This window comes from Haemorhous mexicanus, chromosome 30 (genome assembly GCF_027477595.1).
Source record: "Haemorhous mexicanus isolate bHaeMex1 chromosome 30, bHaeMex1.pri, whole genome shotgun sequence".
Lineage (NCBI taxonomy): Eukaryota > Metazoa > Chordata > Aves > Passeriformes > Fringillidae > Haemorhous > Haemorhous mexicanus.
Genome location: NC_082370.1, coordinates 4,177,409 through 4,205,315, shown reverse-complemented (window position 1 = coordinate 4,205,315; position 27,907 = coordinate 4,177,409). Strand labels below are relative to the sequence as shown.

Sequence of the window (27,907 nt, the reverse complement as noted above, 5' to 3'; positions counted from 1 at the left end):
GCCGGAGAGGCGGGAGCGCGCCCCGCGCACGCGCGCTGTGGGGCGGGCGGCGGCGGCGCCGTGAGGGGAGGGCGAAGGGGGCGGGGCTCCCGCCATGTCGCAGCGCGCCGGGGACCGCGATCGCGACCGGGAGCGCGAGCTGCAGTGGTCGGCCCGCAGGATGGGCACGTCGCTGCTGCTGCAGCTGTCGGCGCACGAGCGGGAGCTGGACCTGGTGTGCCTCGACCACAGCTACGCCAAGCCCTGGAGCGCGCACCCCGACGCCAGCGCCGCCCGGCCCGCCCGGCTCCTCTTCCTCACCCCGCGGAGGCACCTCGGCAGCGCCCCGTGAGAGCCCGAGCGGCGGAGGGGACGGCAGGGGGTCGGGGGAAGAACTGGGGGGGTCCTGTGGGGCTGAGTGGTATGTGAGGAGAAAGGAGGGGGTCTTGTGAGGCTGAGGGGGAAATTGAGGGGTGTCCTGTAGGGCTAAGGGGCTTTGAGGGGAAAGGAAGAGGCCCTGTGGGTCTGGGGGGAGCTGTTTGGGGTCTGCAGGGGTCCTGAGGGCTGGGGATGTGAAGGAGGAGTTGGGAGGTCCTGTGGGTGGTCGTAAGGGCGAGTGGGGGAGTTGTGAGGGGGAAACTGGGGGTCTTGATGGGTTGGGGGGGTGGTGAGGAGTCTCGGTTTGGGGTGTCCAGAGGTCTCAGTTTGAGGTGTCCAGGCACCATGGTTTGGGGGTCCAGGGGCCCTCATTTGTGGGCTCTAGCAGTCTCAGTTTGGGACTCCAGGTGTTTTAGTTTTGGGTATCTAGGTTTGATGATCCAGGATGCTTTGTTTTGGGGCTTCAGGGAGATCGGTTTGGGGGTCCAGGATAGGTTTGGTTTGGGGGCCCAGAGGTCTCAGTTTGGGGTGTCCAAGGTGCTTGGTTTGGTGGTCCAGGAGCTGCCAGTTGGTGGCCCAGGAGTACTGAGGTCCCTGGGTCAATCCTACCCCGTTCATCCCTGGGAGCGCTGCCCAAACCCCCCTGGATGCCCCCAAGCGCGGCGGAGCCCGGGGTGCCCCATCCTTGCCCTGACCCATGTGTGGGTGGCAGGGAGGCCGATGTCCCCATCGACGTGGAGACGGTGACGCCGACGCCGGTGCCGCTGTACGACAACCAGAAGGCTCGGAGCGTGATGAACGAGTGCGAGCGGCACGTCATGTTCGCCCGCACCGACGCCGACGCGCCCCCGCCGCCCGACGACTGGGAGGAGCACGTCAACAGGTGGGAATCCAGGCTGGGAATGGGAATGTGGGCTGGGAATGCCAGGGAACAGCGGGCAGTATGGGCTGGGGGGAACACGTCAACAGGTGGGAATGGCAGTGAGTCCAGGCTGGGAATGCCAGGGAACAGTGGGCAATATGGGCTGGGGGGAGCACGTCAACAGGTGAGAATCCAGGCTGGGAATGGGAATATGGGCTGGGAATGCCAGGGAACAGTGGGCAATATGGGCTGGGGGGAGCACGTCAACAGGTGGGAATCCAGGCTGGGAATGGGAATGTGGGCTGGGAATGCCAGGGAACAGCGGGCAGTATGGGCTGGGGGGAACACGTCAACAGGTGGGAATGGCAGTGAGTCCAGGCTGGGAATGGGAATATGGGCTGGGAATGCCAGGGAACAGCGGGCACTATGGGCTGGGGGGAACACGTCAACAGGTGGGAATCCAGGCTGGGAATGGGAATATGGGCTGGGAATGCCAGGGAACAGCGGGCAATATGGGCTGGGGGGAACACGTCAACAGGTGGGAATGGCAGTGAGTCCAGGCTGGGAATGGCAGGGAAGGCCAGGGAATGGGAATTGGGGCTGGGAATGCCAGGGAACAGCGGGCAATATGGGCTGGGGGGAACACGTCAACAGGTGGGAATGGCAGTGAGTCCAGGCTGGGAATGGCAGGGAAGGCCAGGGAATGGGAATTGGGGCTGGGAATTCCAGAGAAAGTGGATCCAAGCTGGGAATTCCAGGGAATGGGAATCCAGGCTAGGAGGAGCACATCAACAGGTGGGGTGGCAATTCCAGAGCAGAGGAAGCAGGAATGGTTTGGTGGTGTTGTGGGTGACCCCACTGTGTCCATCCCTGCAGGACGGGCTGGACCATGGCCCAGAACAAACTGTTCAACAAGATCCACAAAGCGCTGCAGTCGGACAGGCTGGCCCGCCTGGCCAACGAAGGGGTGAGAGGGGCTGGGTCCGGCCTTGCCACAAAACCTGGGGTGGTCAGCGTGGGAATTGTGGCCCTGGGGTAGCCTTGAGGAACAGGCAGCTCTGGGCTTTGTGGTTTTTGTGGGATCATAGAATGTCCTGGGCTGGAAGGGACCAACATGGATCATCAGTGCAACCCCTGCACAGACACCCCAAAATCCAAAGGCTCCTGGAGCTCTGGCAGCCTCGGGGCTGTGCCCATTCCCTGGGCAGTGCCCAGCACCCTCTGGGGACAGAACCTTTCCCACAATCCAGCCTGAGCCTGCTCTGGCCCAGCTTCAGCCATTCCCTGGGCCCTGTCCCTGTCATAGGGATCAGAGCTTCCCCTTGGAAGTTTTGGATTGCCCTGAGGTCTGCCCTCAGCCTCCTGCTCGGACAAATGTTGTCCTAGCTCCAGATGTTTGGGTAGCCCACACTGACAGTTCTCTAGGGATGGGGCTGCAGTGCCGTGCTCCATCTTTCTTTCCCCTGAGCTGTTTTTTGGGAATTCCTGCTTCCAGGCCTGCAATGAGCCCGTGCTGAGGAGGATTGCTGTGGATAAATGTGCCCGCAGGGTGCGCCAGGCCCTGGCCAGCGTCAACTGGGACACCAAACTCATCCAGTGGCTCCACACCACGCTGGTGGAGACCCTGAGCCTGCCTGTGCTGGCTGCATACCTGGACGCTCTGCAGACCCTGAAGGGAAAGGTGATAAAAGCAGGGAGAGGTCTGGCTGTCACAGCTGGCAAAGGGGAGAGGCTGGAATTGTTGTCCTGTGGTTTGGGTGTGTTTTCTCACTCCCCTCTGGCCTCTGCTTGCAGATCCCTGCACTGATTGACAGGATGCTGCTCTCCTCCACGGCCAAGACGGGAGCAGCAGGGGCTGAGGCGCTGTCCCTGCTGCTCAAGAGACCCTGGGACCCAGCAGTGGGTGTCCTGTCCCATAATAAACCAGTAAGTGCCTCTGGGGGGTGTGGGGGTTCCGTGGCAGCCTCAGTCTCCCCATCCTCTGCCTCTCTCGTCTCCCTGGGCTCTTCTGCCCCTGATTTAGACCTGCTCTGTGAATGGACGGGACCCACCAGGATCATCAATCCAACCCTGGCCCTGCACAGGCAGCCCAAAATCCCACCCTGGGAGCCCTGCACAGACAGCCCAAAATCCAAAGGCTCCTGGAGCTCCGGCAGCCTCGGGGCCGTGCCCATTCCCTGGGCACTGCCCAGCATCCTCTGGGGAAGAACCTTTTGCAAAACCCACCCTGAGCCTGCCCTGGCCCAGCTCCAGCCATCCCCTGGGCCCTGTCCCTGTCCCAGAGAGCAGAGACCAGAGCAGTCCCTCAGAAAGGAGAGTCCCTTCTGTCGGAGAAATTCTCCTGGGTATCCTGAGGGAGCTTTGGCTTGGGAAGACAATTAAAGAGCTGTGCAAGATCCTTCCCTCTTCCTCGTGGGGCAGGGAGACCTTTCCTGGGAGCGCTGCTGTCCCTGACACGGCTCCTGTTGGACTTTGCAGAGCAAACTGCCCGGATCCCCCCTGATCCTCATCGCCTCCTCCGGCCCCGCCAACTCCCTGTTCCCCACGTCCCGACGGCACCGCTTCTGGCAGTCACAGCTCTCCTGCCTGGGAAAGGTCTGGGGGGCTCGCTCTGGGGGGCTGGATCTGGGGGGTTCCTCTGGGGGGCTGGCTCTGGGGGGTTCCTCTGAGGGGCTGGATCTGTGGGGCTGGATCTGGGGGGTTCCTCTGTGGGGCTGGATCTGTGGGGCTGGATCTGTGGAGTTCCTCTGGGGGGCTGGCTCTGGGGGGTTCCTCTGGGGGGCTGGATCTGTGGGGTTCCTCTGAGGGGCTGGAGCTGTGGGGTTCCTCTGTGGGGCTGGATCTGTGGGGTTCCTCTGGGGGGCTGGCTCTGGGGGGCCACCTCTGTGGGGTGCCTCAGTGAGGCTGGCTCTGTGGGGCTCCTGCTGTTGTCCCCAGCCCTGCTGGCCATTGCTGATGCTGTCCCCAGCCCTGCTGGCTGTTGCTGATGCTGTCCCCAGCCCTGCTGGCCGTTGCTGATGCTGTCCCCAGCCCTGCTGGCTGTCCCTGATGTCCCCTTTCCCTCGCAGGTGATCCCCATCACCACGTCCCTGCTGAACAATGGCAGCGGGGTGGGGGTGCTGCAGTGCCTGGAGCACATGATCGGCGCCGTCAGGGGCAAGGTGGCTGAGGTGAGGGACAGCAGGAGGTCCCCTTGTGCCCCCTGCCCTGTGCCCAGGGGAGCTGTGCCACCCTGGGCATCGTCTCAGTGTCTGTCCCAGCTCTCCAGCTTTGTTTTGTGTCCCCCAGATCCACAACCACTTCTCTCACAAGCAGATCATCCTAATCGGGTGGAACACGGGTGCCTTGGTGGCCTGTCACGTGAGTGCCCCAGTGCTCTGTGTGCTTGGGGGGCACAGGAAGGGTGTGGGTCTGTTAGAGCAGGTCCAGAGGAGACCACGGAGCTGCTCCCAGGCTGGAGCCTCTGGAGCTGGGCTGGGAGAGCTGGGAATGTTCACCTGGAGAAGGGAAAGCTCCAGGGAAAGTTGGGAATGGTCACCTGGAGAAGGGAAGGATCCAGAGAGAGCTGGGAAAGGTCACCTGGAGAAGGGAAGGATCCAGAGAGAGCTGGGAATGTTCCCCTGGAGAAGGGAAGGATCCAGGGAGAGCTGGGAATGTTCCCCTGGAGAAGGGAAGGATCCAGAGAGAGCTGGGAATGGTCTCCTGGAGAAGGGAAGGATCCAGGGAGAGCTTCCAGCACATTCCAGGGCCTGACAGGGCTCCAGGAGAGCTGGAGAGGGACTGGGGACAGGGGATGGAGGCACAGGACACAGGGAATGGCTTCCCACAGGGAAAGGGAAGATTTAAATAGGGTATTGGGCAGGAATTCCTGGCTGGGAGGGTGGGGAGGGGCTGGGCTGGAATTCCCAGAGGAGCTGTGGCTGCTCCATCCTGGGAAGTATCCCAGACCAGGCTGGAGCACCTGGGACAGTGGGAGGTGTCCCTGCCATGGCAGGGGTGGGATGGGATGGCCTCCAAGGTCCTTCCCAAACCATTCCAGGGTTCTGTGATTGTCTCAGAGCCCCTTGGCAGCCCCAGCCCAGAGCTGGATTTCAGTGCCTGCTGGGGTTCTCTCTGTCCCTGTGCTCATTCCAGGGCCTGGCTTTGACCTCTGTGTCGTGGGCCCTTTGCAATTGGAGTCATTTAATCACTGTGTTAATTACCAAGGTGTTGTTTTTAAGGTCTTTCTGAGCCTGGCAGGAGCCTGGCAAAGCAGCCTTCATTCCTGGGATGTGCTGGGCTCTGGGAATGCTGACCTAGGATGGAATGTGTCTCTGCTGGGCTCTGGGAATGCTGACTGATGGGAAAAGTCCCTGCTGGGCTCTGGGAGTGCTGAGTGCTCTCTCCCTGCCCAGGTTTCTGTGATGGAATATGTCACTGCTGTCGTGTGCCTTGGCTTCCCACTGCTCACCGTGGACGGCCCCAGGGGGGTAAGGAACAGATGGAGCTGCTTAAAGAGCTCTGCTTTAAACCTCCCTGGGTTGTTTTGTGGAATGGTTCCTGGAAGTCCAGGGCTGATTTTTTTGGGGAATGTGGGTGTGACTGTTGTTTGGAGCAGCTGCTGCTCTCAAAAGAGGGACTGTAGCAACCCTGGTGGGATTCTTGATCCATGGCTGGTGTGAGGAGTGCGCTTGGCTTGTCTCTGCTGTGGTGTGGTTTTGGAGCTCCTTCCTGAGGGCCTGTGTCCCTCATTATCCATGGCCTGTGTCCCTTGTTATCCCTGTCCTGGCTCCATTATCCATGTCCTGTATCCCTCATATTCCATGTCCTCTGTCCCTCATGATCCCTGACCTGGCTCCCTTATCCCTGTCCTGTGTCCCTCACTTTCTGTGTCATTTCCATGGAGCCCAGATTTGTCCCTTTTGGGTGTGACTGGATGGGGACTGCAGATGGACACAGCCACGCTGGGAAGTGGCTCCTTCCAGGGGCAGTGGAATTCCATTGGAAAGGCTCCGTTTTCCCGAGCACGCTCAAGCAGAGTTTCCCTTTGGCCTCAGTAAATCCCGTTGGGCCTCACCCCTGGCACCTCCTCAGCCCGATCTGGGGTTGCAGCTCCATCCCTGCCCTGTTGCAGGATGTGGATGATCCCCTGCTGGAGATGAAGACCCCGGTGCTCTTCGTCATCGGGCAGAACTCCCTGCAGTGCAACGTGGAAGCCATGGAGGATTTCCGGGAGAAGATCCGGGCAGACAACAGCTTGGTGGTGGTGGGAGGAGCAGATGACAACCTCAGGTGAGGCTCTGCCAGCTGGGTTCTGTCTTCCTGGGAATTCTGGGCAGCACCTGAGGGATTGGGATGCCAACCCCAAATCTGGTGTTGGAATGAGGTGGGAATTGCATGGAAATACTCCAGACTTGTGTGTGTTGGGAATAACTGCAGGAAAAGCTTGTATGGGAATGGGCCTGACCTAGGGCTGGGCCTGGTTTAGGGCTGGGCTCAGTTTAGGGCTGCACCCAGCAGCACAGAGGAGGTTTTGGAATATCACAGGAGTCAGGGATCTCTAGCAGTAAAAATCCATAAAGGAGAGGAAAGAAAGAAACCTTAAACTGACACTGGGTGTGAAGGCAGAGCTCTGAAATGTCAGGTTGGCTTTGCAAAATGCTTTGGGGAGTTGCAGAAAGGATCTTTGTCCTCATCAGGTGAAGAATGATGGGAGTGTGCTCGTGGAAAAGTGTGGATTCCCACTTGTTTTGGTTCTTTTTTTCCCCTAGGATAAGCAAAGCCAAAAAGAAGTCAGAAGGCCTGACCCAGAGCATGGTGGACAGGTGCATCCAGGTACCCACAGGGATCAGGAAAAGGAAGGAGTCAGTGCTGGAGTGTCCCAGGCTACAGCAGGGATGGGTTGGATTGGAGGGAATCTTCTCCTGAGGGGGGTTTGGAAGGGAGGTGTGAGATCCCTGGGAGTACCCCTTAACCTGAGCAGTTTCCTGAGTGTCCCAGCACATCTGCTTGGGGGCACAGCAGCATTTTGGGAGAAACCACTGTGGTTTTTCCCCACAAATCCTAAATCAGTGCTTTGTGAGCTTCACTGAGAAATGTACATTCCCTCTGTGAGGTTTTGGGGATTTCCTGCAGAATACCAAACCCACAGAGCCTTACCTGTGTATCCCCCTGGGAATGCTTCATTTCCTTGCTTCGAGCTGTGGAGATCCATTGCTCAGAGACCTGCCCAGCACTGAATTCCACTGTTTCTCCCAAAATTCCCAGGATGAGATTGCAGACTTCCTGACAGGGGTGCTGACCCGGGCCGAGAGCCACTCGGGCTCTGAGCCCCGTGACCTGGATGCTGAGAGGAAGAAGAAGCCCCGGGAGTGCAGCAGGAGGGACCTGTCCTTCGAGCTGCCCGAGAGGAGCAGCAGACCCGCCTCCCCTGCAGCCAAAGTGCCAGCCTCACCCTCAGGCTCTGAGGTGGGGGCTCTTCCCAGCCTAATTCCAGCTGGGGGTGTGCAAAGAGGGGGTTTTGTGCCACCAAAATCTCCCAAATCTTTGCTGAGCATTGGGAGAGGGAGGGGAGAGGGTACCCGGGGGAATGTGGCCTCAGGGGAGGTTTAGATGAGAGATTTGGGGAAAATATCTCATGGGAAGGGTTGTAAAGCTTTGGAACAGGCTGGTGGAGTCACCATCCCTGGGATGTTCAAAACAGCTGGATGTGGCTCTGGGGGACAGGGCTTGGTGCTGACCCTGCTGTTGACAATGGCACTTGATGGTCTTGAAGGTCTTTCCAGCCTTAAAAATCCCAGGATTCTCATGGTGAGGGGAATGAGTGCTCAGAGCCAGGGCTGCCTCGGGCAGACGTGGGCTGAGTGTCCCTCTGTCCCAGCAGGACCTGTCCAGTGTGTCCAGCAGCCCCACGTCCAGCCCCAAGACCAAGGTGGCTGCCCTGGCCCTGCCCAAGCCCAGCCAGGTGGGCCCCACGCAGCTGCAGAGGAGGCAGGTGCCCAGGCCCGACGCTGTCCTGACCCACAAGCAGGCACAAGGTAATTCCCTGCAGCTTCCCCACCCTTCCAGCAGCTGCAGTTTTGGGTTTTCTCTCTCTCTGGACCTGTGTAGGTTTTTATTTTCTCTGTCCTGTGTTGAATTCCAAGCTCCCCATGGCAGCTTCCTCTGCATCTCAGCGCCTGTCACTGCCTTGGAGGGCTGGGACTGGGTTGGAAATGGTGTTTCTGCAGCTTGTGGAGCCTTGCTGCTGTTGGGACTGGGAAGGATTTTCTCTCTGGCTGACCCTGTAGCCATGCTCTGATCCTTTTGGCACACCCTGGGCTGCCTGGGGAGTCACTGAAGGTGCTCAGGAGATGGTTGAGGCTGTTGAATTGAGGTGGAAACTGTGGGATTTGGGGAATTCCAGAACCATCCTGTGGAAAACCTGCTGTGGAGAAGGAAGCAGCTTGAGCTGTGGGGTTCTGTGTCCTGTTGGAGGCTGGTTAAAAACCTTCAGTCTGGTGGTTCTGGTGAGCTCTGGGGAGTTCAGGGAGTGCTTTTGTGGCTGAAGATTCCTCCTGGCAAATTCCAGCAGCACCTGGGGGATGGCTCTGCATCCTCCCTTCTCTCCTTGCTGTGCTCAGGACAGACCTGGACAGGCTGGTGGGTGTCACCTGCAGCAGTGACCCTGCACATCCATCCATCAGTGTCACCTGCAGCAGTGACCCTGCACATCCATCCATCAGTGTCACCTGCAGCAGTGACCCTGCACATCCATCCATCAGTGTCACCTGCAGCAGTGACCCTGCACATCCATCCATCAGTGTCACCTGCAGCAGTGACCCTGCACGTCCCTCCTGGCTTGGGGATGGGCTCCAGGGGGAAGCTGGAGCTTGGATCTGCCTTCATTCCTCAGCCCAGGGACTGGGTTGTGTTCCTGAGGGAGGCAGGAGGAGGCCCTGTGGTGGAGCTGTGTCCTTGTGCCTGGTTCTGTTGAGAATGCTGAGGTCATTCCCAGTGCCTGGTTTTATCAGGAATGCCGTGGTGATTCCTGGTGCCTGGTTTTCTTGGGAATGCCGTGGTGATTCCCAGCTGGAGCTGCTCAGGGCACTGCTGGCTCCCATTTCCCAGCTGCTCTCAGGCCCTTGGTTCAACCCAGCCCAGCCCAGCCCAGCCCAGCCCAGCCCAGCCCAGCCCAGACCAGCTCAGCCCTGCTCTCCTCTCAGCACTGTCCCGCTGGCTGTGGCAGGCTCTCTGTTGGGAATGAGCCATCCCAGGATGTGCTCCTGTGGCTGGATGCATCCTGGCCAGAGCTCTGCCTGCTCCAAGGTCCCCTCTCAGTGTCACAGCGGTGTCCCCAGAGCCCCTGTCCCCTGCTGAGCCGGGCTGTGATTCTGTGATTCTCTCTGATTCATTTCAGCTCAGTTTGCTGCTTTTCTGAAACAAAACATGCTGGTGAGGAAAGCTCTTCCTCCTGGCACCTCCTCATGTCTCTTTGGTGAGTATCTCCTCACTCCTCGCTGGCTCTCTGCCTGTCTCTCTCCTTCTCTCTGTCTCTGCTGCCTTCCTCCATCATCCTCCTCTTCCCCTTCCTCTGGGGCTGTGTCCCCAGCGTGTCCCTGTCATGTCCTCTCATCCCCTGCTTTGTGCTTCTCTGCTGTTTGGAGCTCCAGCCCAGGGCCCTCTTTGCCAGCAGAGATCTCAGGCTTTGCTGAGCTCCTCCTGCCCCCATGGATAAATCTCAGGCTTTGCTGAGCTCCTCCTGCCCCCATGGATAAATCTCAGGCTTTGCTGAGCTCCTCCTGCTCTCCATGGATAAATCTCAGGCTTTGCTGAGCTCCTCCTGTCCCCCATGGATAAATCTCAGGCTTTGCTGAGCTCCTCCTGTCCCCCATGGATAAATCTCAGGCTTTGCTGAGCTCCTCCTGCCCCCATGGATAAATCTCAGGCTTTGCTGAGCTCCTCCTGCCCCCATGGATAAATCTCAGGCTTTGCTGAGCTCCTCCTGCCCCCATGGATAAATCTCAGGCTTTGCTGAGCTCCTCCTGCTCTCCATGGATAAATCTCAGGCTTTGCTGAGCTCCTCCTGCCCCCATGGATAAATCTCAGGCTTTGCTGAGCTCCTCCTGCTCTCCATGGATAAATCTCAGGCTTTGCTGAGCTCCTCCTGCCCCCATGGATAAATCTCAGGCTTTGCTGAGCTCCTCCTGCCCCCATGGATAAATCTCAGGCTTTGCTGAGCTCCTCCTGCCCCCATGGATAAATCTCAGGCTTTGCTGAGCTCCTCCTGCTCTCCATGGATAAATCTCAGGCTTTGCTGAGCTCCTCCTGCCCCCATGGATAAATCTCAGGCTTTGCTGAGCTCCTCCTGCCCCCATGGATAAATCTCAGGCTTTGCTGAGCTCCTTCTGCTCTCCATGGATAAATCTCAGGCTTTGCTGAGCTCCTCCTGCTCTCCATGGATAAATCTCAGGCTTTGCTGAGCTCCTCCTGCTCTCCATGGATAAATCTCAGGCTTTGCTGAGCTCCTCCTGCTCTCCATGGATAAATCTCAGGCTTTGCTGAGCTCCTCCTGCCCCCATGGATAAATCTCAGGCTTTGCTGAGCTCCTCCTGCTCTCCATGGATAAAAGCTGGAGTCTGGATTGTTCTGAGGGACTGGAGCTTGGTGTTTAACCCTTTCCTGTGCTGGGGGTGTGGACATCAGCGTGACGCACCTGGGGACACGTGGGACAGCCAGGGGTGGACACGCAGCAGCACAGCTTGGCCTGAGGGATTAGGGAAGAACAGAGAGGTCAGGGACAGGGATGGCCTTGGGAAGGTTCTGATGGATCAGGGATGGCTTTGGGAAGGTTCTGATGGATCAGGGATGGCTTTGGAAAGGTTCTGATGGATCAGGGATGGCTTTGGGAAGGTTCTGATGGATCAGGGATGGCTTTGGGAAGGTTCTGATGGATCAGGGATGGCTTTGGGAAGGCTCTGATGGATCCACAATGGCTTTGAGAAGGCTCTGATGGATCAGGGATGGCTTTGGGAAGGCTCTGATGGATCCACAATGGCTTTGGGAAGGTTCTGATGGATCAGGGATGGCTTTGGGAAGGCTCTGATGGATCAGGGATGGCTTTGAGAAGGCTCTGATGGATCAGGGATGGCTTTGAGAAGGTTCTGATGGATCAGGGATGGCTTTGGGAAGCTCCCAAACAGAGCTCTCAGGGACACAGAGGGACACACCAGGGTCCCTGCTGGCCCTGGGCTGGGGCTGTGGGGCCTGCAGGGCTCTCCTGGATGCTTTGGGAATCTGGGAATGTTGGGAATTCTCAGCATTCCAGGCTGGGGCAGGGGGACTGTACCCCAGTGGTGGCAGATGTGGCTTGGCAGGGTGTGGCAGCTCATGGCCATGTCCCTGGGCTGAACTTGTGGCTCCTCTGTGCTTTTTGGGGTCACCCTGGCCTCAGGGAGCTTGTGCCTGGGGCAGGGAGCTCTCAGCTGTGGGGTTTCTGCCCCAGGCCCTTGCAGTGTGGGGTTTTTGGGGCTTGGCTTTGCTGCAGCACCTCCTCTCCTTCGCTTGGTGCCTCTCAAACCCTGCCCAGCTCCTGGAGAGGAGTGGGGGATCCTGTGCCTGTGCTGGAGCTGGAGCAGCAGCTGGGCTGAGCTCTGACCCTCTGTGCCTGCAAGCCCTCACCTTGTCCCCTCATCTGGCCAGCAGGGCTGCTGGAGGAGCTGACCCCAGGATTTTGGGGTGAAAATGCCCCTGTGGAGCTGTGGCAGAGCCAGGGCAGCCCTGGCAGCCTGTCCAGCTCTGGGGTCCCAGGGGGTTCCTGTGCACGAGAGCTGGGCAGGCTGGCACGGAGGGAGCTGTGCATGGGCACGTTCCCCTCCTGGCACCCCGAGCCACCCTGGGCACTCCAAAAGCCCCTTCTGTGTCCCCCAGTTCCAGTGGCCTCCGAGCACTCGGAGGGGGCTGACAAAGATGATGTGAGAGTGCAGCTGAAGAGGCAGCAGAGCCCCAGCCCGACCCCGTGCACCAAAGCCTCCAAACGAGCCAAAATCAAGGTGACCATTGTCTCCCACGGAGATGCCACGGGCACTGGAGCAGCCCTGAGCACCCAGGCTGAAAGTGAGTTGGGACCTGGCTGTGGCACCTGGCAGGGCCTGGCGGGGAGGGAGCTGTGCTTTGTTAGTCCTGGTTCTCCTTAGTCCTGGTTCTTCCTTAGCCCTGCTTTTTGGAGGATTTAGCTGCAGGGAAAGGTGGAGACTCCAGCTGGGAGGGCCTTGGCAGGAGCCATTTTTCCATGGCCTTGGAATTCCACTCTACTGAGAAACAGCCTGGAGCTGGGGTGGGATGCTGCACCTCCCTCTGGTCAGGCACCTTCTTCTGGAGGCCTGGAGCTGCTGCTGGGAGCAGGGTGCTGGTCCTGCTGGGAGCTGGGTGCTGGTCCTGCTGGGAGCTGGGTGCTGGTCCTGCTGGGAGCTGGGTGCTGGTCCTGCTGGGAGCAGGGTGCTGGTCCTGCTTGGAGCAGGGTGCTGGTCCTGCTGGGAGCTGGGTGCTGGTCCTGCTGGGCTTGCTTGGAGCAGGGTGCTGGTCCTGCTGGGAGCAGGGTGCTGGTCCTGCTTGGAGCAGGGTGCTGGTCCTGCTGGGAGCTGGGTGCTGGTCCTGCTGGTGCTGCTTGGAGCAGGGTGCTGGTCCTGCTGGGAGCTGGGTGCTGGTCCTGCTGACACTGCTTGGAGCTGGGTGCTGGTCCTGCTGGGCTTGCTTGGAGCAGGGTGCTGGTCCTGCTGGGAGCTGGGTGCTGGTCCTGCTGACACTGCTTGGAGCAGGGTGCTGGTCCTGCTGGGAGCTGGGTGCTGGTCCTGCTTGGAGCAGGGTGCTGGTCCTGCTGACACTGCTTGGAGCTGGGTGCTGGTCCTGCTGGGCTTGCTTGGAGCAGGGTGCTGGTCCTGCTGGTCCTGCTGGGAGCAGGGTGCTGGTCCTGCTGGGAGCAGGGTGCTGGTCCTGCTTGGAGCAGGGTGCTGGTCCTGCTGGGCTTGCTTGGAGCAGGGTGCTGGTCCTGCTGGGCTTGCTTGGAGCAGGGTGCTGGTCCTGCTGGGCTTGCTTGGAGCAGGGTTCTGGTCCTGCTGGCACTGCTTGGAGCAGGGTTCTGGTCCTGCTGGCACTGCTTGGAGCAGGGTTCTGGTCCTGCTGGTCCTGCTTGGAGCAGGGTGCTGGTCCTGCTGGTGCTGCTTGGAGCAGGGTTCTGGTCCTGTTGGTCCTGCTGGTCCTGCTTGGAGCAGGGTGCTGGTGCTGCTGGTCCTACTGGACCCCTCTCTCTACGTTCCTCCCGCCTGGACCCCGCTGCTGCCTGAGGGATGGTGGTGAAGTTGCTCCCTCTGGAAGAGTTCTGTGCCCTCCAGATCCCCCACCCAGCCGAGCTGCCTGCTCTGCTGATCCCCCTGGAGGCTGGAGTGTGGCAGGCGCCCCTGGGATTCCCATCCCAGCAAATCCCAGCTCCCATCCTGCCTCTGCACCTGGAAAATGCCCAGGAAGAGCTGGTGGGCTCCATCTTCCTGCCACAAATCCACCTCCTTCTGGAAGGTTTCACTTCATCTTCTGGCAGCTTTGGAAACCTCTGCTTTCCAGAAGCAACTTTTTTCGTTTTATTTTTAATTTTCCAAACTTTACTTCTTTCCACAGAAAGGAAATGAGTTGCAGAAGTAAACATGAACCCAAACAAGAATTGCTTCTTTGCCAGGAGGAATGCACAAGGAAGGAATGCAGTTGTATCCCCCAGTGCTGCAATAAACAAATTAACAAATCCCGTGGCTTGTCGCATCCCTGTGTATTTTGTAAAGTGTCTTGGAGCAAGAATCCTTACAAAATCATCCAGATCCCAGCAATCCATGCATGGAACTGGAGGGGATTAGTGGAGAGAACCTTTAGGAGAGAGATTTGCACTTGGTGGCAGCCCCTGAGGTTCTGTAGAGATTTCGGGAGGCAATTCCTTCCCTCCTGCCTCTGGAATTCCATATTTTGTGTGTTCTAACTGGATTTTGCTCCTCCCAGTCTGGGATTCCTGCAGAAGATGCTCTGGGAGCTGGATGAGTACTTGGAGCAGGGGGATCCCAGAGGGTTTGTGGGGGACAGGAGCTGAGCATTCTCCTTTTTGTTTTGCAGTTGTCTCCGGGAAGCCGCTGTCCCTGGGCCAGGCCGTGTCCAGCACCAAGGAGCTCTCGGGGCTGCTCTCCACCCCCAAGTGAGTGGGAATTGGGGAATTTTGGGAGTCTTTATCTCCTACATGTGGAGCTTTCTGGCGTGGGGGAGGCTCTGGAGCTCCTGGAAACTCCAGTGGGACCTGGGAATGGCAGGAGTGGAGGTGCTGTGGCTGTGTCTGCTGTGGTTTCCCAACCTCAGGTTTGTTTATCTCTGTCTTTGTGGTGGCTTTGGCAGAAATTCTCTCTGTCCCAGCCCTCACCGGGGTCTATCCCTTCCCTTTTAGGCTGAGCTCAAGCGCAGAGGCCTCGCTGAGCCCGGCTCAGCCCGGGATCCCCAGCAGCTCCGCCCCCAGCGCCTTCCACGCCCTGCAGAGCCGGCTGGTGGCCAGCAGCAGCCACAGCCTGCCGGCCCAGCCAGCCACTGCCCTGCCAGGTACCAGGGGACAGCTCACAGGGTCTGGGGGAGCCTCTCCTCTCCCTCCCCAGCCTGGCTGAGGTGGGGCTGGTGGGGATGGCAGCATTTTTGTGTAAAACAGCCAAATCCCAAATCCTGCTGTGCTCCACAGCCACCCCTCTGTGGCTCAGCAGGGAAATGGAGCCAGGCCAGGGGTTTGGGGTGGGTTTTGGGAATGGTTCTGTCCCCAGAGGGGAGGAGGTTTGGGGTGGGATTTGGGAAAGGTTCTGTCCCCAGAGGGTGCTGGGCACTGCCCAGGGAACGGGCACAGCCCCGAGGCTGCCAGAGCTCCAGGAGCCTTTGGATTTTGGGGTGTCTGTGCAGGGCTCCCAGGGCTGGATTGGATGATCTCAGTGGGTTCCTTCCCACTCAGGACATTCCCTGATCCCATAAAGGAGCTGTGGGAGGATCCCCAGTGCCCTCAGGTTGAATTACAGCTCTGCAGCCCCAGGCCAGCCCCGGAATCTGGTGCTGGTGACCCCTCCCAGGCTGACCTTGTCCTTCCCTGGGTTTTCAGGAGCAGCCTCTGCCAGCAGCCTGCTCCAGGGGCTGAGCTTCAGCCTGCAGGACATGGGCACCAAGGCCTCCAGCCTGGCCCCCAGCGCGGCCGCCACCGGCTCACCTGTGCAGGTGAGCAGCCCCTGGAGACCCCACGGGGCAGGGGAGGCTTTGGGGGGCAGAGGGAGCCTGGGTGGGAGATCAGAGGTGTGCTCTGGGTGTTCCTGAAAGGGCTCTGTGAGGAGCTGTTTCTGTGCAGGCAGCTCCAGACTGCTGAGCTGGGAGGGATCAGTGGGAAAAGCCACACTGGGACCTCTCAGGGTCCCACTTTGAGCCACTCAGAGTTCCAGGCTAGGAGGGACAAATCTGCCAGGACCAGCCCTGCCCATGGCCAGGGAGAAGTGTGGAAACCCCAGAGGCAATGCTGGAGAGAGGAGTGGCCATCCTGGCGGGCCTGCAGGAGCTCAGGGCTGCCCCTGTCCTTGTAGAGCTCAGCTTAGCCCAGCCCTGCAGGAGCTCAGGGCTGCCCCTGTCCTTGCAGAGCTCAGCTTAGCCCAGCCCTGCAGGAGCTCAGGGCTGCCCCTGTCCTTGCAGAGCTCAGCTTAGCCCAGCCTTGCAGGAGCTCAGGGCTGCCCCTGTCCTTGCAGAGCTCAGCTTAGCCCAGCCCTGCCAGAGCTCAGGGCTGCCCCTGTCCTTGCAGAGCTCAGCTTAGCCCAGCCCTGCCAGAGCTCAGGGCTGCCCCTGTCCTTGCAGAGCTCAGCTTAGCCCAGCCTTGCAGGAGCTGAGGGCTGCCCCTGTCCTTGTAGAGCTCAGCTTAGCCCAGCCTTGCAGGAGCTCAGGGCTGCCCCTGTCCTTGTAGAGCTCAGCTTAGCCCAGCCCTGCAGGAGCTGAGGGCTGCCCCTGTCCTTGTAGAGCTCAGCTTAGCCCAGCCCTGCCAGAGCTCAGGGCTGCCCCTGTCCTTGCAGAGCTCAGGGCGGCCCCCTGGCCCTGCAGGAGCTCAGGGCTGCCCCTGTCCTTGCAGAGCTCAACTTAGCCCAGCCTTGCAGGAGCTCAGGGCTGTCCCTGTCCTTGCAGAGCTCAGCTTAGCCCAGCCCTGCAGGAGCTCAGGGCTGCCCCCTGGCCCTGCAGGAGCTCAGGGCTGCCCCCTGGCCCTGCAGGAGCTCAGCCCTGCCCCTGTCCTTGCAGAGCTCGGCGCTGAAGGCCCCCGGAGCCCTGCAGAGCCTGGCTGCCATCAGCACGGACACGGGCGCCGTGGTGCGCACCATCCCCGTGGCCACCTCGCTGGCCCTGGGGGCCTCGGCAGGCAGCAAGCCCACGGCCATCCACCAGCTGCTGAGCAACGGGGGGCTGGCCAAGCTGGCCAGCAGCCTGCCAGGGCTGGCCCACATCTCCAACCAGGCTGCAGGTGAGTGAGAGACAGGGAGGGAGGGAGGTGCTGCCAGTGGCTGGAGTTTTTTCCCCAAAGCTCCTCCTGCTCTGTGAGCTGGTGCTTCCCAAGGAGTCCCTCTGAGCCCTGTTTGGAGGTGGCCTCCACCTTCCCTGTGTCTCAGGGACATTCCTGTGTGCTCTGCAGGCCTCAAGGCCCCGGCCACCATCACGGTGACACTGCGGGGACAGCCCGGCCGCGTGGGCACCCTGAGCCAGGCAGGGCTGGGCACAGCTCAGCCCCAGCTGGAGGAGCAGCCCCAAGGTCCTCAGGTAAGGGGGACGCCTCTCCTTGCTCACCTGGTCAGCTCCCGGCCCTGCCAGGTGTGGCTGTTCCATCTCTGGGGTGTGTGGAGGGGGTGACAGGAGCCAGGGAGTTGTCACTGTGTCTGTTCAGGTTTGGTTGTCCTTGATCCCATGGAACTGTGGGATGGTGTGGGCTCAAAGGGACCTCAAATCCCATCCAGTGCCACCCCTACCACAGCAGGGGCACCTCCACTGTCCCAGGGTGGTTTGGCTCATGCTGCCTCAGACCTGACCATGCACCCATCATGTCCAGGAGTTCCCAGGCAGAGTCCTGGCTAAATCTCAGGATTTTGGGATTTCCATCCCTCGACCTTCCTGAGTTTCTTGCACTCACTGAGCTCAGAGCTTGCAGCCCAGAGCTGGTGCCCCTCAGGTCAGTGGGGGCAGGTCTGAAATTCTATGTCAGAGGCAGCTTTGGTGCTTTTCAATCCCCCTCAGAGCTGCTGGGCTGCCCTTGGTGTCCCTGTCACCTTGAAACCCTCTGGACACCCATGAACAGGGCTGGACCTGGTCTCCAGGCTGAGGCCATCCAGGAAGGGGTTAATGCTTTGGATCCCGACTTTCCTGTACAATGCTGAGCTTGTGTGTTCAAGGCTGGGCTCAAACCGTGCCAGGGCTGCTCCAAAGCAAACTGAAAGCAGCTCTGACAGGAAATGAGGGTTTGTTCCTAATTTTAGCCCTGACATCAGCGGGGTTACGTAACCTTCCCCAAAGGCCTCAGCAGCAGCCAGGGCTGAGATTCCCTTTGCAGTTCTAGCTGAGGGCTCTGCAGCAAGCTGGAATTTAAATTTGGGGCTGAGCTGTGCTGTGGGGTGGGCACTTCCCTTGGCATCCTCCGTGGGCATCACAGGGATCTCCCCTGGGACCAGGGCGAGGAGAAACCTGAGGGTTTGTGTGGCTGGGAGGTGAGAATCAGAGTAAAACTGGGTTTATCTTCTCACTAAACTTGGACCTTGTGGGGTGTCTGTCCCCTGCAGTGTGGGGACAGCCACAGCTCTGTGTCCTGCGGTTCTCCAAGGCCTGGAGCTGGGGTTTGGGTGAGGATGGTGTGAGAAGGGCTCCCAGCCCTTGGAGGCAGGAATTCCTTTCCCTTCCTGGACTCTCCCCTGCCAGGGACACAGATTTTAGTCACAGCTTGTGCAGTCAGGGCAGGCCTGAGCTGGGGGTCTGGCCTTGCTGGGAAAGGTCTCTGCATCCTAGAAAGGACTTTGGAGCCCATCCAGTCCCACCAGGGACACCTTCCCCTGCCCAGGGGGCTCCGAGACCTGTCCAGCCTGGCCTTGGGCACTGCCAGGGAGCCTCTGGGGCTGCCCTGGGGGCCTGGCTGGGCAGGAACCCCAGGGAGGGACCTGAGGGGGGAGAAACTGCAGGGAGAGAGGAAATTCCTGGGGATCTGAGCAGGGAAAGGCTTCCTGGGGATCTGGGAACTGTGCCCGTTTGGGTGCTGGATCTGGATGCCCTGGCAGTGGTGCTGTGCCAGTTTGGGTGCTGGATTCCAGGGATCTGGGTGCTCTGGAATGGAGCAGTCCCAGTTTGGGTGCTGGATTCCAGGGATCTGGATGCCCTGGCAGTGGTGCTGTGCCAGTTTGGGTGCTGGATTCCAGGGATCTGGGTGCTCTGGAATGGAGCAGTCCCAGTTTGGGTGCTGGATTCCAGGGATCTGGGTGCTCTGGCAGTGGAGCTGTGCCAGTTTGGGTGCTGGATTCCAGGGATCTGGGTGCTCTGGCAGTGGAGCAGTCCCAGTTTGGGTGCTGGATTCCAGGGATCTGGGTGCTCTGGCAGTGGAGCAGTCCCAGTTTGGGTGCTGGCTTCCAGGGATCTGGGTGCTCTGGAATGGAGCAGTCCCAGTTTGGGTGCTGGATTCCAGGGATCTGGGTGCTCTGGCAGTGGAGCTGTGCCAGTTTGGGTGCTGGATTCCAGGGATCTGGGTGCTCTGGAATGGAGCTGTGCCAGTTTGGGTGCTGGATTCCAGGGATCTGGGTGCTCTGGAATGGAGCTGTGCCAGTTTGGGTGCTGGATTCCAGGGATCTGGGTGCTCTGGCAGTGGAGCTGTGCCAGTTTGGGTGCTGGATTCCAGGGATCTGGGTGCTCTGGCAGTGGAGCAGTCCCAGTTTGGGTGCTGGATTCCAGGGATCTGGGTGCTCTGGCAGTGGAGCAGTCCCAGTTTGGGTGCTGGCTTCCAGGGATCTGGGTGCTCTGGAATGGAGCAGTCCCAGTTTGGGTGCTGGATTCCAGGGATCTGGGTGCTCTGGCAGTGGAGCTGTGCCAGTTTGGGTGCTGGATTCCAGGGATCTGGGTGCTCTGGAATGGAGCTGTGCCAGTTTGGGTGCTGGATTCCAGGGATCTGGGTGCTCTGGCAGTGGAGCTGTCCCAGTTTGGGTGCTGGATTCCAGGGATCTGGGTGCTCTGGAATGGAGCAGTCCCAGTTTGGGTGCTGGATTCCAGGGATCTGGGTGCTCTGGCAGTGGAGCTGTGCCAGTTTGGGTGCTGGATTCCAGGGATCTGGGTGCTCTGGAATGGAGCTGTGCCAGTTTGGGTGCTGGATTCCAGGGATCTGGGTGCTCTGGCAGTGGAGCTGTCCCAGTTTGGGTGCTGGATTCCAGGGATCTGGGTGCTCTGGCAGTGGAGCTGTGCCAGTTTGGGCATTGTGGTTGCCCTGCCTGGGCTGTGCCAGTGTTGGGGGATGAACCAGGCTCAGGGGGGCAGTTCTGCAGCCCAGGGTGGGCAGGATGTCCCCAGAGCACTGACCCTGTCCCCTTGTCCGCAGTGACCACCATGGAGCCCCTGTGGTGTGGGAGGCCAGGCTGGCAGCACTGGCTGGGTGTGGCATTGCTGAGGCTGCCCTGTGCCAGCCTGGGCACCCCACGGTGGCACCTGTCCTGCACGGCACCTCCAGGACACTTTGGGGACACTTTGTGGGGCTGGCCAGCAGCAGCCATGCTGTCCTGGGGGCTGTGGGGACCTCCAGAATTCCTGGAGGATGGGAAAGTAGGGGTGTTTTTCTGGGTTTGTTGCTGTTTAATAAAAAAATTCCTTTTTTTTAATGGATTTTTTAAAATTTTGTTGTGCTTCTGGACTGAGTTTGTGGCTGTGGCCACTCTGGAGCTGGCTTTTGTTGGGGGTGGATTTTGTGAGTGCTGAAGGATCCATGGAAGGATCCACACTGGGCAGCTCCCTGAAGTAATCAAGAGAATCCTGGGATCTCCTGAGTGGCAAGGGACCCACTGGGATCATCAGTCCAGCCCCAAAATCTGAGCTTGGGCAGCGTCAGGGCTGTGCCCATTCCCTAGGCAGTGCCCAGCACCCTCTGGAGGAAGAACCTCTCCCAAAATCCAGCTTCTGTCCCCAAACTTGGCCTGTCTATGAATTCTGTGGTCCCTCCACGCTGACTCACAGCTCCTGCTCCTCCTGAAGCTGTCACAACCCTGGGGACAAGGAGGTGCCACCGTCCCTGTGCCCTGCCCGCTGTCCCTGCAGGTGGGGAGAGCGAGGCCTGGAGCTCCCACAGAGCCTTGGCTTGGTCTGGAACGGCTCAGGTGGAGCTGCTGGGGGCAAAAAGGATTCTGGAGGCAAAAAGGATTCTGGAGGCAAAAAGGATTCTGGAGGCAAAAAAGGACCTGGAGGCAAAAAGGACTTGGGAGGCACAAAGGACCTGGAAGCAAAAAGGATTCTGGAGGCAAAAAAGGGACCTGAAGGCAAAAAGGACCTGCAGACAAAAAGGACCTGGGGGAAAAAAGGACCTGGAAGCCAAAAGGATTCTGAAGGGGGACCTGAAGGCAAAAAGGACCTTGAGGCACAAAGGACCTGGAGCTGTGGCTGAGCTGGTTCCCACCTGGACTCGTGGCTGCTCCATGGAATTGCTGCCGTTCCCCCAAAACTGAGGTGGAAAAGCTCTTCCTTCCCTCCCCACAGATGAGTTCTCAACCCCATGGCTCTGGGTTCAGGGAGAGGATCCCCCCAAGCCCTGCCCTGATCCCAGGAACCAAGGACACCCCAAACTGCCAGCTCGGGAGCAGCCCGGCAGGTTTGTTCCCTTTCCACCTCTGATGGAGTGACCCAAACCCCAAATCCGGGTGTGGGGGCCCAGGGATGGGAACAACCATCCCCTGGCAGGAACAGACACCTCCAGCACCGCTTTTGCTCCCTTTTTTATAGATTTGTGTGTGGATATATAGAAAATAGAGAGAACCGTGGGGCGCCCCCAGCGGAGCCACCGCCAAATACGAACAGCTCTGAGATGGGCAATCAAAACGGCCCAGTCCGGATTGTCCCCTCGCTGTCCCCCGCCACGGCAGCGCTAGGGCCGGGCGTGGTGCGGGAAGGCCGGGACGTGCGGGGAGCTGCAGGAGCGCTGCCCGTGCCACGGAGCCGCCGGGTACAGCCGGGGCCGCGCCGAGCTCCCGTAGGACGCGGGCAGGCGGCCGGCGCCGGTGGCCAGCGGGCGGCACAGCTCGGAGGCCACCACCAAAGGGCTGGGGAAGGCCGGGATCACCAAGGGGCTCACGGAGAGCGCCGGGGCCACCGGCACGCCCTGGGTTCTCAGGTGCTCCAGGGGGCTCCCGAAGCCGCCCGGGAAGTGCAGCGCGGCTCCCTTGAAAGCGTCCGGCGGCAGCGGCGCGGTGAAACCCGGAGTGGCCACCACGGCCTTGGGCTTGGCCAGCACTTGGTGGCCGCCCGGCGAGCGGCTCCGCCTGTCCCTGCCCTCCTTGGCCAAGGGGGACACGGCGCGTCCCTTGGCAGTGGGGCCGAAGGGCTCCTCGTCCTCATCATCAACATCATCATCATCATCATCTTCCTCCTCCTCCTCGTGGTGGCCGTGGCCGGCCCGGGGCGCGGCGGGGCCGAAGGTGGCCCCGGGGGGCACCCAGCAGGCCTGGACAGCGGCGGCCCGGCCCTCCCACGGCCGCCCCGCCGGGGGCTGCTCGGGCTCCTCGGGCCGCGCTGGGAAAGCGGAGGGCGGCTCCAAAAAATCCTTCAGGTTGGAGAAGTAGCCCCAGAGCGGGGGACAGCCGCCGGGCTGCGGGCCCTCGCTGCGGTAGGCGTGGAAGTAGCCGGTGAAGACGGCGGGGGCCGCGCTGCCGTCCTGCGGGCAGCCCTGGCTGTCTCTGCCCGCCGGGGATGCGCTGCGGGCCGGGCCCGCCTCGCTCGCCACGCTCGGAGCTCTGTCCGGAGCTCCCCAAGGCTCCGGGCTCCTCTGCTCAGCCGGCCCAGGGCCGCGGGGCCCGGGCTGCTCGGGGACGCTGTCGCTCGGTGCCCGGCGGCCCTCGGGGCAGTGGCGCTTGTGGCAGTGCAAGGACTCGGCCTTGCTCACCTGCGCCAGCAGCTTCTTCTTGGCCAGCGGGGACATGATGGGGTGGTTCCCTTTGGAGTAGAAGCTGGAGAAGAGGCGCTTGTAGGTCTCGCTGTGGCTCCTGCAGGGGCTGGGACACCTCGCCGAGGGGCTGGGGGCCGGCATGGCTGGGATGGCCGGGCTGGAGCGTCCGTCTGTCCCCCGGCCCCGCTCCGCCGCGTCCTCCGCAGCCGCCTCCGGCCGCGCCTTGTCCGGAACCACCTGCGAGCGGAGGGGTCGGGCTGTGGGTGCCGCATCCCGGGCTGCGGTCTCGGCTCCCACCGCCCGCTCTCATGCCCCGGCCGGTCCCGTCCCTCCCTGCCCCGCCCGGCCTCCGGAGGGGCCGCGCACCTGCTCGCGGCCCTTCTCCTTCCGGGCCCTCTTGCTCTTGTCGTCCTTGGAGACCTTGTACTGCCGGCGGGGTTTGCTGGGGGGCAGCGGTTTGTCCTCCTCGCCCTTGAGGTGCCGCACGTAGGGAAGGACGAGCCTGCGGAGCGAGCGGGGAGCGCGGTGAGCGCCGCGCCGGGGGAAACTGAGGCAGGCGGCGGGACAGCCCCCCGGCCCGGCCCGGCCCGGCCCGGCCCGGCTCGGTCCCACCTCTCATAGTGGCGCCGGGTGCAGGTGGCGGCGCTGGTGCTGCCGGGGCTGCCCCCGAGCTCGTCGTAGACGTTCTTCCAGAGCCGGCGGCCCGTCACCTGCGGTGGGAGGGATGGACAGAAGGACAGAGGGACAGAGTGAGCCCCGACACCCCGGGGACATCCTGGTACCCAGGGGACACCCCGGCTCCACGGCCACCACTCACCAGCTCGTAGGCTCCCAGCTTTTCCACGGCCTTGTAGATCTTCCAGAGGTTAACTGGGAATAAATAAAGGGGAGATGCCGAGGGTTAGGAGGACACGAGAGGGACCTGAGCACGGCCACCCCCCCTGTCCCCGTCCCTGTCCCCGAGTGGGGGGGACATACTCTGCTTGAAGCCGAGGTGTGGGATCCTCTCGATGGGCGTGTGCCGCTCCTTCATGAACTTGTAGAGGCTGACGAGGAAAGCCTCCTCTTCCTCCTTCTCCTTGTCCTCCTCGTCCTTCTCCTCCTTGTCCTTATCCCCACCTTCGCCCACCGCCTTGTCCCTCTCGGCGCCATCCCCGGTCCCCGGTGCGTCCTGCGGGACACGGGGCTGAGTTTTGGGGGAGCCGCGGCCCCTTCACCCGCACCGCGTTCCCCGCAGCCGGGAGAGCTCCGGAGCCGTTCCCCGGGAGAGCTCCGGAGCCGTTCCCCGGGGAGCTCCGGACCCGTTCCCCGGGAGAGCTCCGGAGCCGTTCCCCGGGGGAGCTCCGGAGCCGTTCCCCGGGGGAGCTCCGGAGCCGTTCCCCGGGGGAGCTCCGGAGCCGTTCCCCGGGGGAGCTCCGGAGCCGTTCCCCGGGGGAGCTCCGGAGCCGTTCCCCGGGGGAGCTCCGGAGCCGTTCCCCGGGGGAGCTCCGGAGCCGTTCCCCGGGGGAGCTCCGGACCCCTTCCCCGGGGGAGCTCCGGGGCCGTTCCCCGGGAGAGCTCCGGACCCGTTCCCCGGGGGAGCTCCGGACCCGTTCCCCGGGAGAGCTCCGGACCCGTTCCCCGGGGGAGCTCCGGAGCCGTTCCCCGGGGGAGCTCCGGAGCCGTTCCCCGGGGGAGCTCCGGAGCCGTTCCCCGGGAGAGCTCCGGGGCCGTTCCCCGGGAGAGCTCCGGAGCCGTTCCCCGGGGGAGCTCCGGACCCCTTCCCCGGGGGAGCTCCGGACCCCTTCCCCGGGGGAGCTCCGGGGCCGTTCCCCGGGAGAGCTCCGGGGCCGTTCCCCGGGAGAGCTCCGGACCCGTTCCCGGGAGAGCTCCGGACCCGTTCCCGGGAGAGCTCCGGGGCCGTTCCCCGGGAGAGCTCCGGACCCGTTCCCCGGGAGAGCTCCGGACCCGTTCCCCGGGAGAGCTCCGGAGCCGTTCCCCGGGGAGCTCCGGAGCCGTTCCTCGGGAGAGCTCCGGGGCCGTTCCCCGGGGGAGCTCCGGACCCGTTCCCCGGGAGAGCTCCGGACCCGTTCCCCGGGGAGCTCCGGAGCCGTTCCCCGGGGGAGCTCCGGAGCCGTTCCCCGGGGGAGCTCCGGGGCCGTTCCCCGGGAGAGCTCCGGACCCGTTCCCCGGGGGAGCTCCGGACCCGTTCCCCGCAGCTCCGGGGCCGTTCCCCGGCAGCCCCGGGCCGGTGGCCAAGTTGGTCAGAGCGCTGGATGCGGGTGAGAACACGAGGAACGGCTTCCAGGAAAACAGACGGGCAGAAATTCCGAAATTCAGGCCCCCCCGCGCCGCCGCCGCCTTTCTCAGCTAAAAATGTTCCTCGTTTGTTTGTTCTACATTTTCCGGAGTTATAAAACTTGTTGCTATTTTTGGGCAAAGAAGCTGCTCGGCTCCCAAGTCCGTCCTTTTCTATTTTTTTCAGGTTTTTTTTTTCTCTCTTTTTTTTTTTTTTGTTCTTTCTATTCATTTAATGGCTTGTGACAGACACCGGATTTTAACGGCTGAAAGAGTTCAAAGCTTTCTTTTCTTTCTTTTCTTTTTGGGGTTTGGTTTTTTTTGTGTGTGTGAAATAAAAAGCTGCTGGGGGGAGGAAAAAGCTCGAGCGCCACAAAATCCAAACCCCTTTTTCCTCACGAGGATAAAAAATAATTACAAAAACGATCCTATTCCTTTGGGACCGCTCACTTCTCCCCCCAAAAATGCCATTTTTGGTTCATTGCCCCCCTCGCCCCCCACCCAAAGCTGGGAATTTCATATTTTGCCTCATCCTCACTTCCACTGCCGGCCAAAGCGCTGCCCGCGCTCCTCCCTCTCTCCCCCGAATTTTGGGGGGTTCAGCACCCCCCCAAAACCCCCGGGGTGCACTCACGGCGGGCTGGGCGGGGCTGGGGGGGTCCCGGGGGTCTTCTTGCGGCTCTTGGTTCTTCTCCATTGGGGGAAATCGCTGCCTGTGGGATCGGGACGGGACCTGGGAGGGAAAAAAAGAGGGGAGGGTGAGACCCCGAATTGCTGCTGCTCCCCTAAAATGACGGGGCAGTCGGGGGGATTTGGGGTTGCCCGTCGGGCACCGGAACCGGCCCGAGGCTGCTCCGTCCGTGCCTCCCCCCTGCGCCCCCCGGTCCGGGCTCGCCGCCCCCAAATCCCCCCCATGTTTTTGAGGAACAACCCCGGGAAAACGGCGAAAAGCGTCGATGCCAACCTGGGGAAAGAGCGAGACGGGCAGAGGGGGTCCCGAGGGGGTCCCCAGGTGCTCCCCACGCCCCCCGGTCCCGCCCGAGTCCCTCCGGTGGCCCCGGTCCCGCTCGCGCTCACCGGCCGCGCCCGCGCCACGTGACCGAGGGGCGCGCCCGGTGTGCGGGGCCGCCACCCCCTTTCGCTGCCCATTGGCTGGAGCTAACACGCCCCTTCTCCTATTGGGCAGCTGCGCTGTCTGTCCCCGCCCCCCGCGAGGGGCACGCCGGGAGTTGTAGTCCTGAAGTGGCAGCGCGCGCGTGGCTGTGGGTGAGCGCACCTGAGCACAGGTGCGTGCGGGGAGGGGTCTGTGCGCCCGTGCGGGGCACGCGCGGGTGCCCAGGTGTGTTTACACGGGCACAGAGGCGCCAGGTGCAGGTGGGCAGGTGTGTGTGTGCAGGTACAGGTGTGCAGCAGGTACAGGTGCTACACACACAGGTGTCGCATACACCTGTGTGTGCAGGGACAGGTGTCACACACACACAGGTATAAGTGTCCCACACACACCTGTGTGTGCAGGTGCAGGTGTCCCCCCCACACACACACTGAAGTGTTTATCAGGTCCAGGTGTCCCACACCTGTGTGTGCAGGTACCGGTGTTCCCCCCCTGTCCCGCCCCCGCCGCCCCGGTTCGGTTCCCGGCACCGCTGACGCGATTTCCTCCCTTCCCGGCGGCGCTCGGAGCGCAGGAAACCGCCGCGGCTTTTGGGGTAAAACGCGGCCGGTTCGGGGCTAAACGAGCCCCGCCGGTGCCAAAGACCCCCGCAACCCCCAACCCGCCGGTACCGGGCTGGGGGCGGCACCGGCTCCAATTGCACCCTTAATGAGGTAACAACAATCATTATCACCAAACTAATTCCGGGCGCTTTCCGAACTCACCCTGAATCCCGCCCCGCTCCTCAGCCCCCGGGGCCGCTCCTCCTCCCCGAATCACCCAAACCCCGCCGGTTTAGGCCCAAACTGGCGGGGCTGGAGCGTCACGGCCCGGAATAGCGCGGGAGCGCTGCCAGGCAGTGACGGCGGCTGAGTAATGGGCTGAAGTCATCCTCCCTTCCCCATCCCGCGCCGCAGCTTTGGCCAAACACCCCCCCCGACATCCCCGGGGGCTGCGGAGGGGCCGGGGACCCCCGGGGGCGGCCGCAGCTCCGGGACCCCCGCGGGGCTCCCGGTGCGTTCGGCATTTCGAGGTTCCCGGCTGGTCCCGCTCGGGACGCGGCGGGCGCGGGGGACGCGCGGCTCGGGGCGGGCCCCGGGACCCTCCCGACCCCCGGGACCCCCGGACTCACCGGCGGAGGCTCGGGCAGCGCTCCGGGGTGGCCGGAGCGGAGCGCGGGTGTCGCGGAGCGGGACGGAGCCCGGGATGAGTCAGCCCCGCTCGGGGAAGTGGCGTGTGCGAGCCGGAGCGGGGCGAGCCGCAGCCATTGACTCTTTCCTTACCGGAACGGACGCGCTTTTGGGGCTTCTCCCCCCGCGCCCCGAATGACTGGGCCGGACTTTCCCGGCCCCAAAGCGCCGCTCCCCGCGGTGGAGCCGCCCCGAGGGCGGGGACACGGCGGGATGCTCCGGGGTGGCGGTCCCGCTCCCTTCCCGGGGGTCCCCAGCATTCTGGGGACACTGTCCCTTGTCCCGGGATTGCCAATCCCCGTCCCGCGGCACCGGAGCCGCTCACACGGCGGGGACAGTCGAGGCTCAGCGCCCCGAGAATCCCCCCCTCCGCTTCGACTTGTGAGAGAGTCCCGAAAAATGAGAGAAAAAGAAAAAAAAAATCCCCCGGTGACTCATTTTGGGCCAAAAACCCGAGAAAGCAGCAGCGGGGGAAAGTCGGGAGGGGCACCGGGCTCCTGTCGCCCCTCCCGGGGTGGGAAGGGAGCGAAGGAGCCGCGGATGCCACCGACCCCCCCTTCCCCACCCTCCCCGCGATAAATGCGGGATTTAGCGAGAATGGGTGAAATAAACCAGCAAAAAACCCCAGTCGGGGTTTTATTCCCGGTTTTTGTCTGGGCTGGGATGTCCAGAGCAGGAAGGGGGAGCCCTGCCTCAGTTTCCCCTTGCTCCGGTGTGGGAACTCAGCCCATCCCTCCTGATGTCCAGAGCTATTGAGAGAACCCTTGGGGGGCTCGGGAGTCCTGGAATGTTGCCAGAAGCACCTGGTGCCTTGATTTTGATCCATCTAGGGATGTGCCACCTGCGTATGAGGAGATGAAACCTGTGAGAATCACTCAGGTGTGAATGGTGGAGGGAAGACAGAATTATAGGGTGAAGCACAGATTTTG

At 61.7% G+C, this 27,907-nt stretch overlaps 2 protein-coding genes across 11 annotated transcripts; one reads left to right on the top strand and one right to left on the bottom strand.

Annotated features, from left to right (window-relative positions):
* Positions 1-72: 72 nt before the first annotated feature.
* On the top strand, positions 73-21,115 carry KANSL3 (KAT8 regulatory NSL complex subunit 3). Of its 10 annotated transcripts, XM_059870732.1 has the most exons (22): positions 73-327; positions 1,070-1,240; positions 2,096-2,186; positions 2,715-2,900; positions 3,014-3,145; positions 3,698-3,814; positions 4,288-4,389; positions 4,508-4,579; positions 5,614-5,688; positions 6,333-6,490; positions 6,970-7,033; positions 7,466-7,666; positions 8,082-8,235; positions 9,597-9,674; positions 12,107-12,292; positions 14,327-14,405; positions 14,649-14,797; positions 15,336-15,448; positions 16,502-16,721; positions 16,890-17,014; positions 20,525-20,699; positions 20,737-21,036. In XM_059870732.1, exons 1-22 carry the CDS (start codon positions 95-97, stop codon positions 20,865-20,867), a joined length of 3,012 nt encoding a protein of 1,003 aa, XP_059726715.1. In that variant the 5' UTR covers positions 73-94; the 3' UTR covers positions 20,868-21,036. The 10 variants fall into 10 exon arrangements, with proteins under 10 accessions (XP_059726715.1, XP_059726717.1, XP_059726719.1 ...); XM_059870734.1 differs by lacking the exon at positions 9,597-9,674; XM_059870736.1 differs by having other exon boundaries at positions 20,525-20,861.
* Positions 21,116-21,182: 67 nt separating this feature from the next.
* ARID5A (AT-rich interaction domain 5A) lies at positions 21,183-27,379 on the bottom strand. Its single transcript, XM_059870744.1, has 7 exons — positions 26,921-27,379; positions 25,273-25,371; positions 23,340-23,532; positions 23,179-23,231; positions 22,974-23,071; positions 22,728-22,863; positions 21,183-22,598 (listed from the first exon to the last, which is right to left on the bottom strand). Exons 2-7 carry the CDS (start codon positions 25,333-25,335, stop codon positions 21,345-21,347), a joined length of 1,797 nt encoding a protein of 598 aa, XP_059726727.1. The 5' UTR covers positions 25,336-25,371; positions 26,921-27,379; the 3' UTR covers positions 21,183-21,344.
* Between the last annotated feature and the right edge of the window lie 528 nt (positions 27,380-27,907).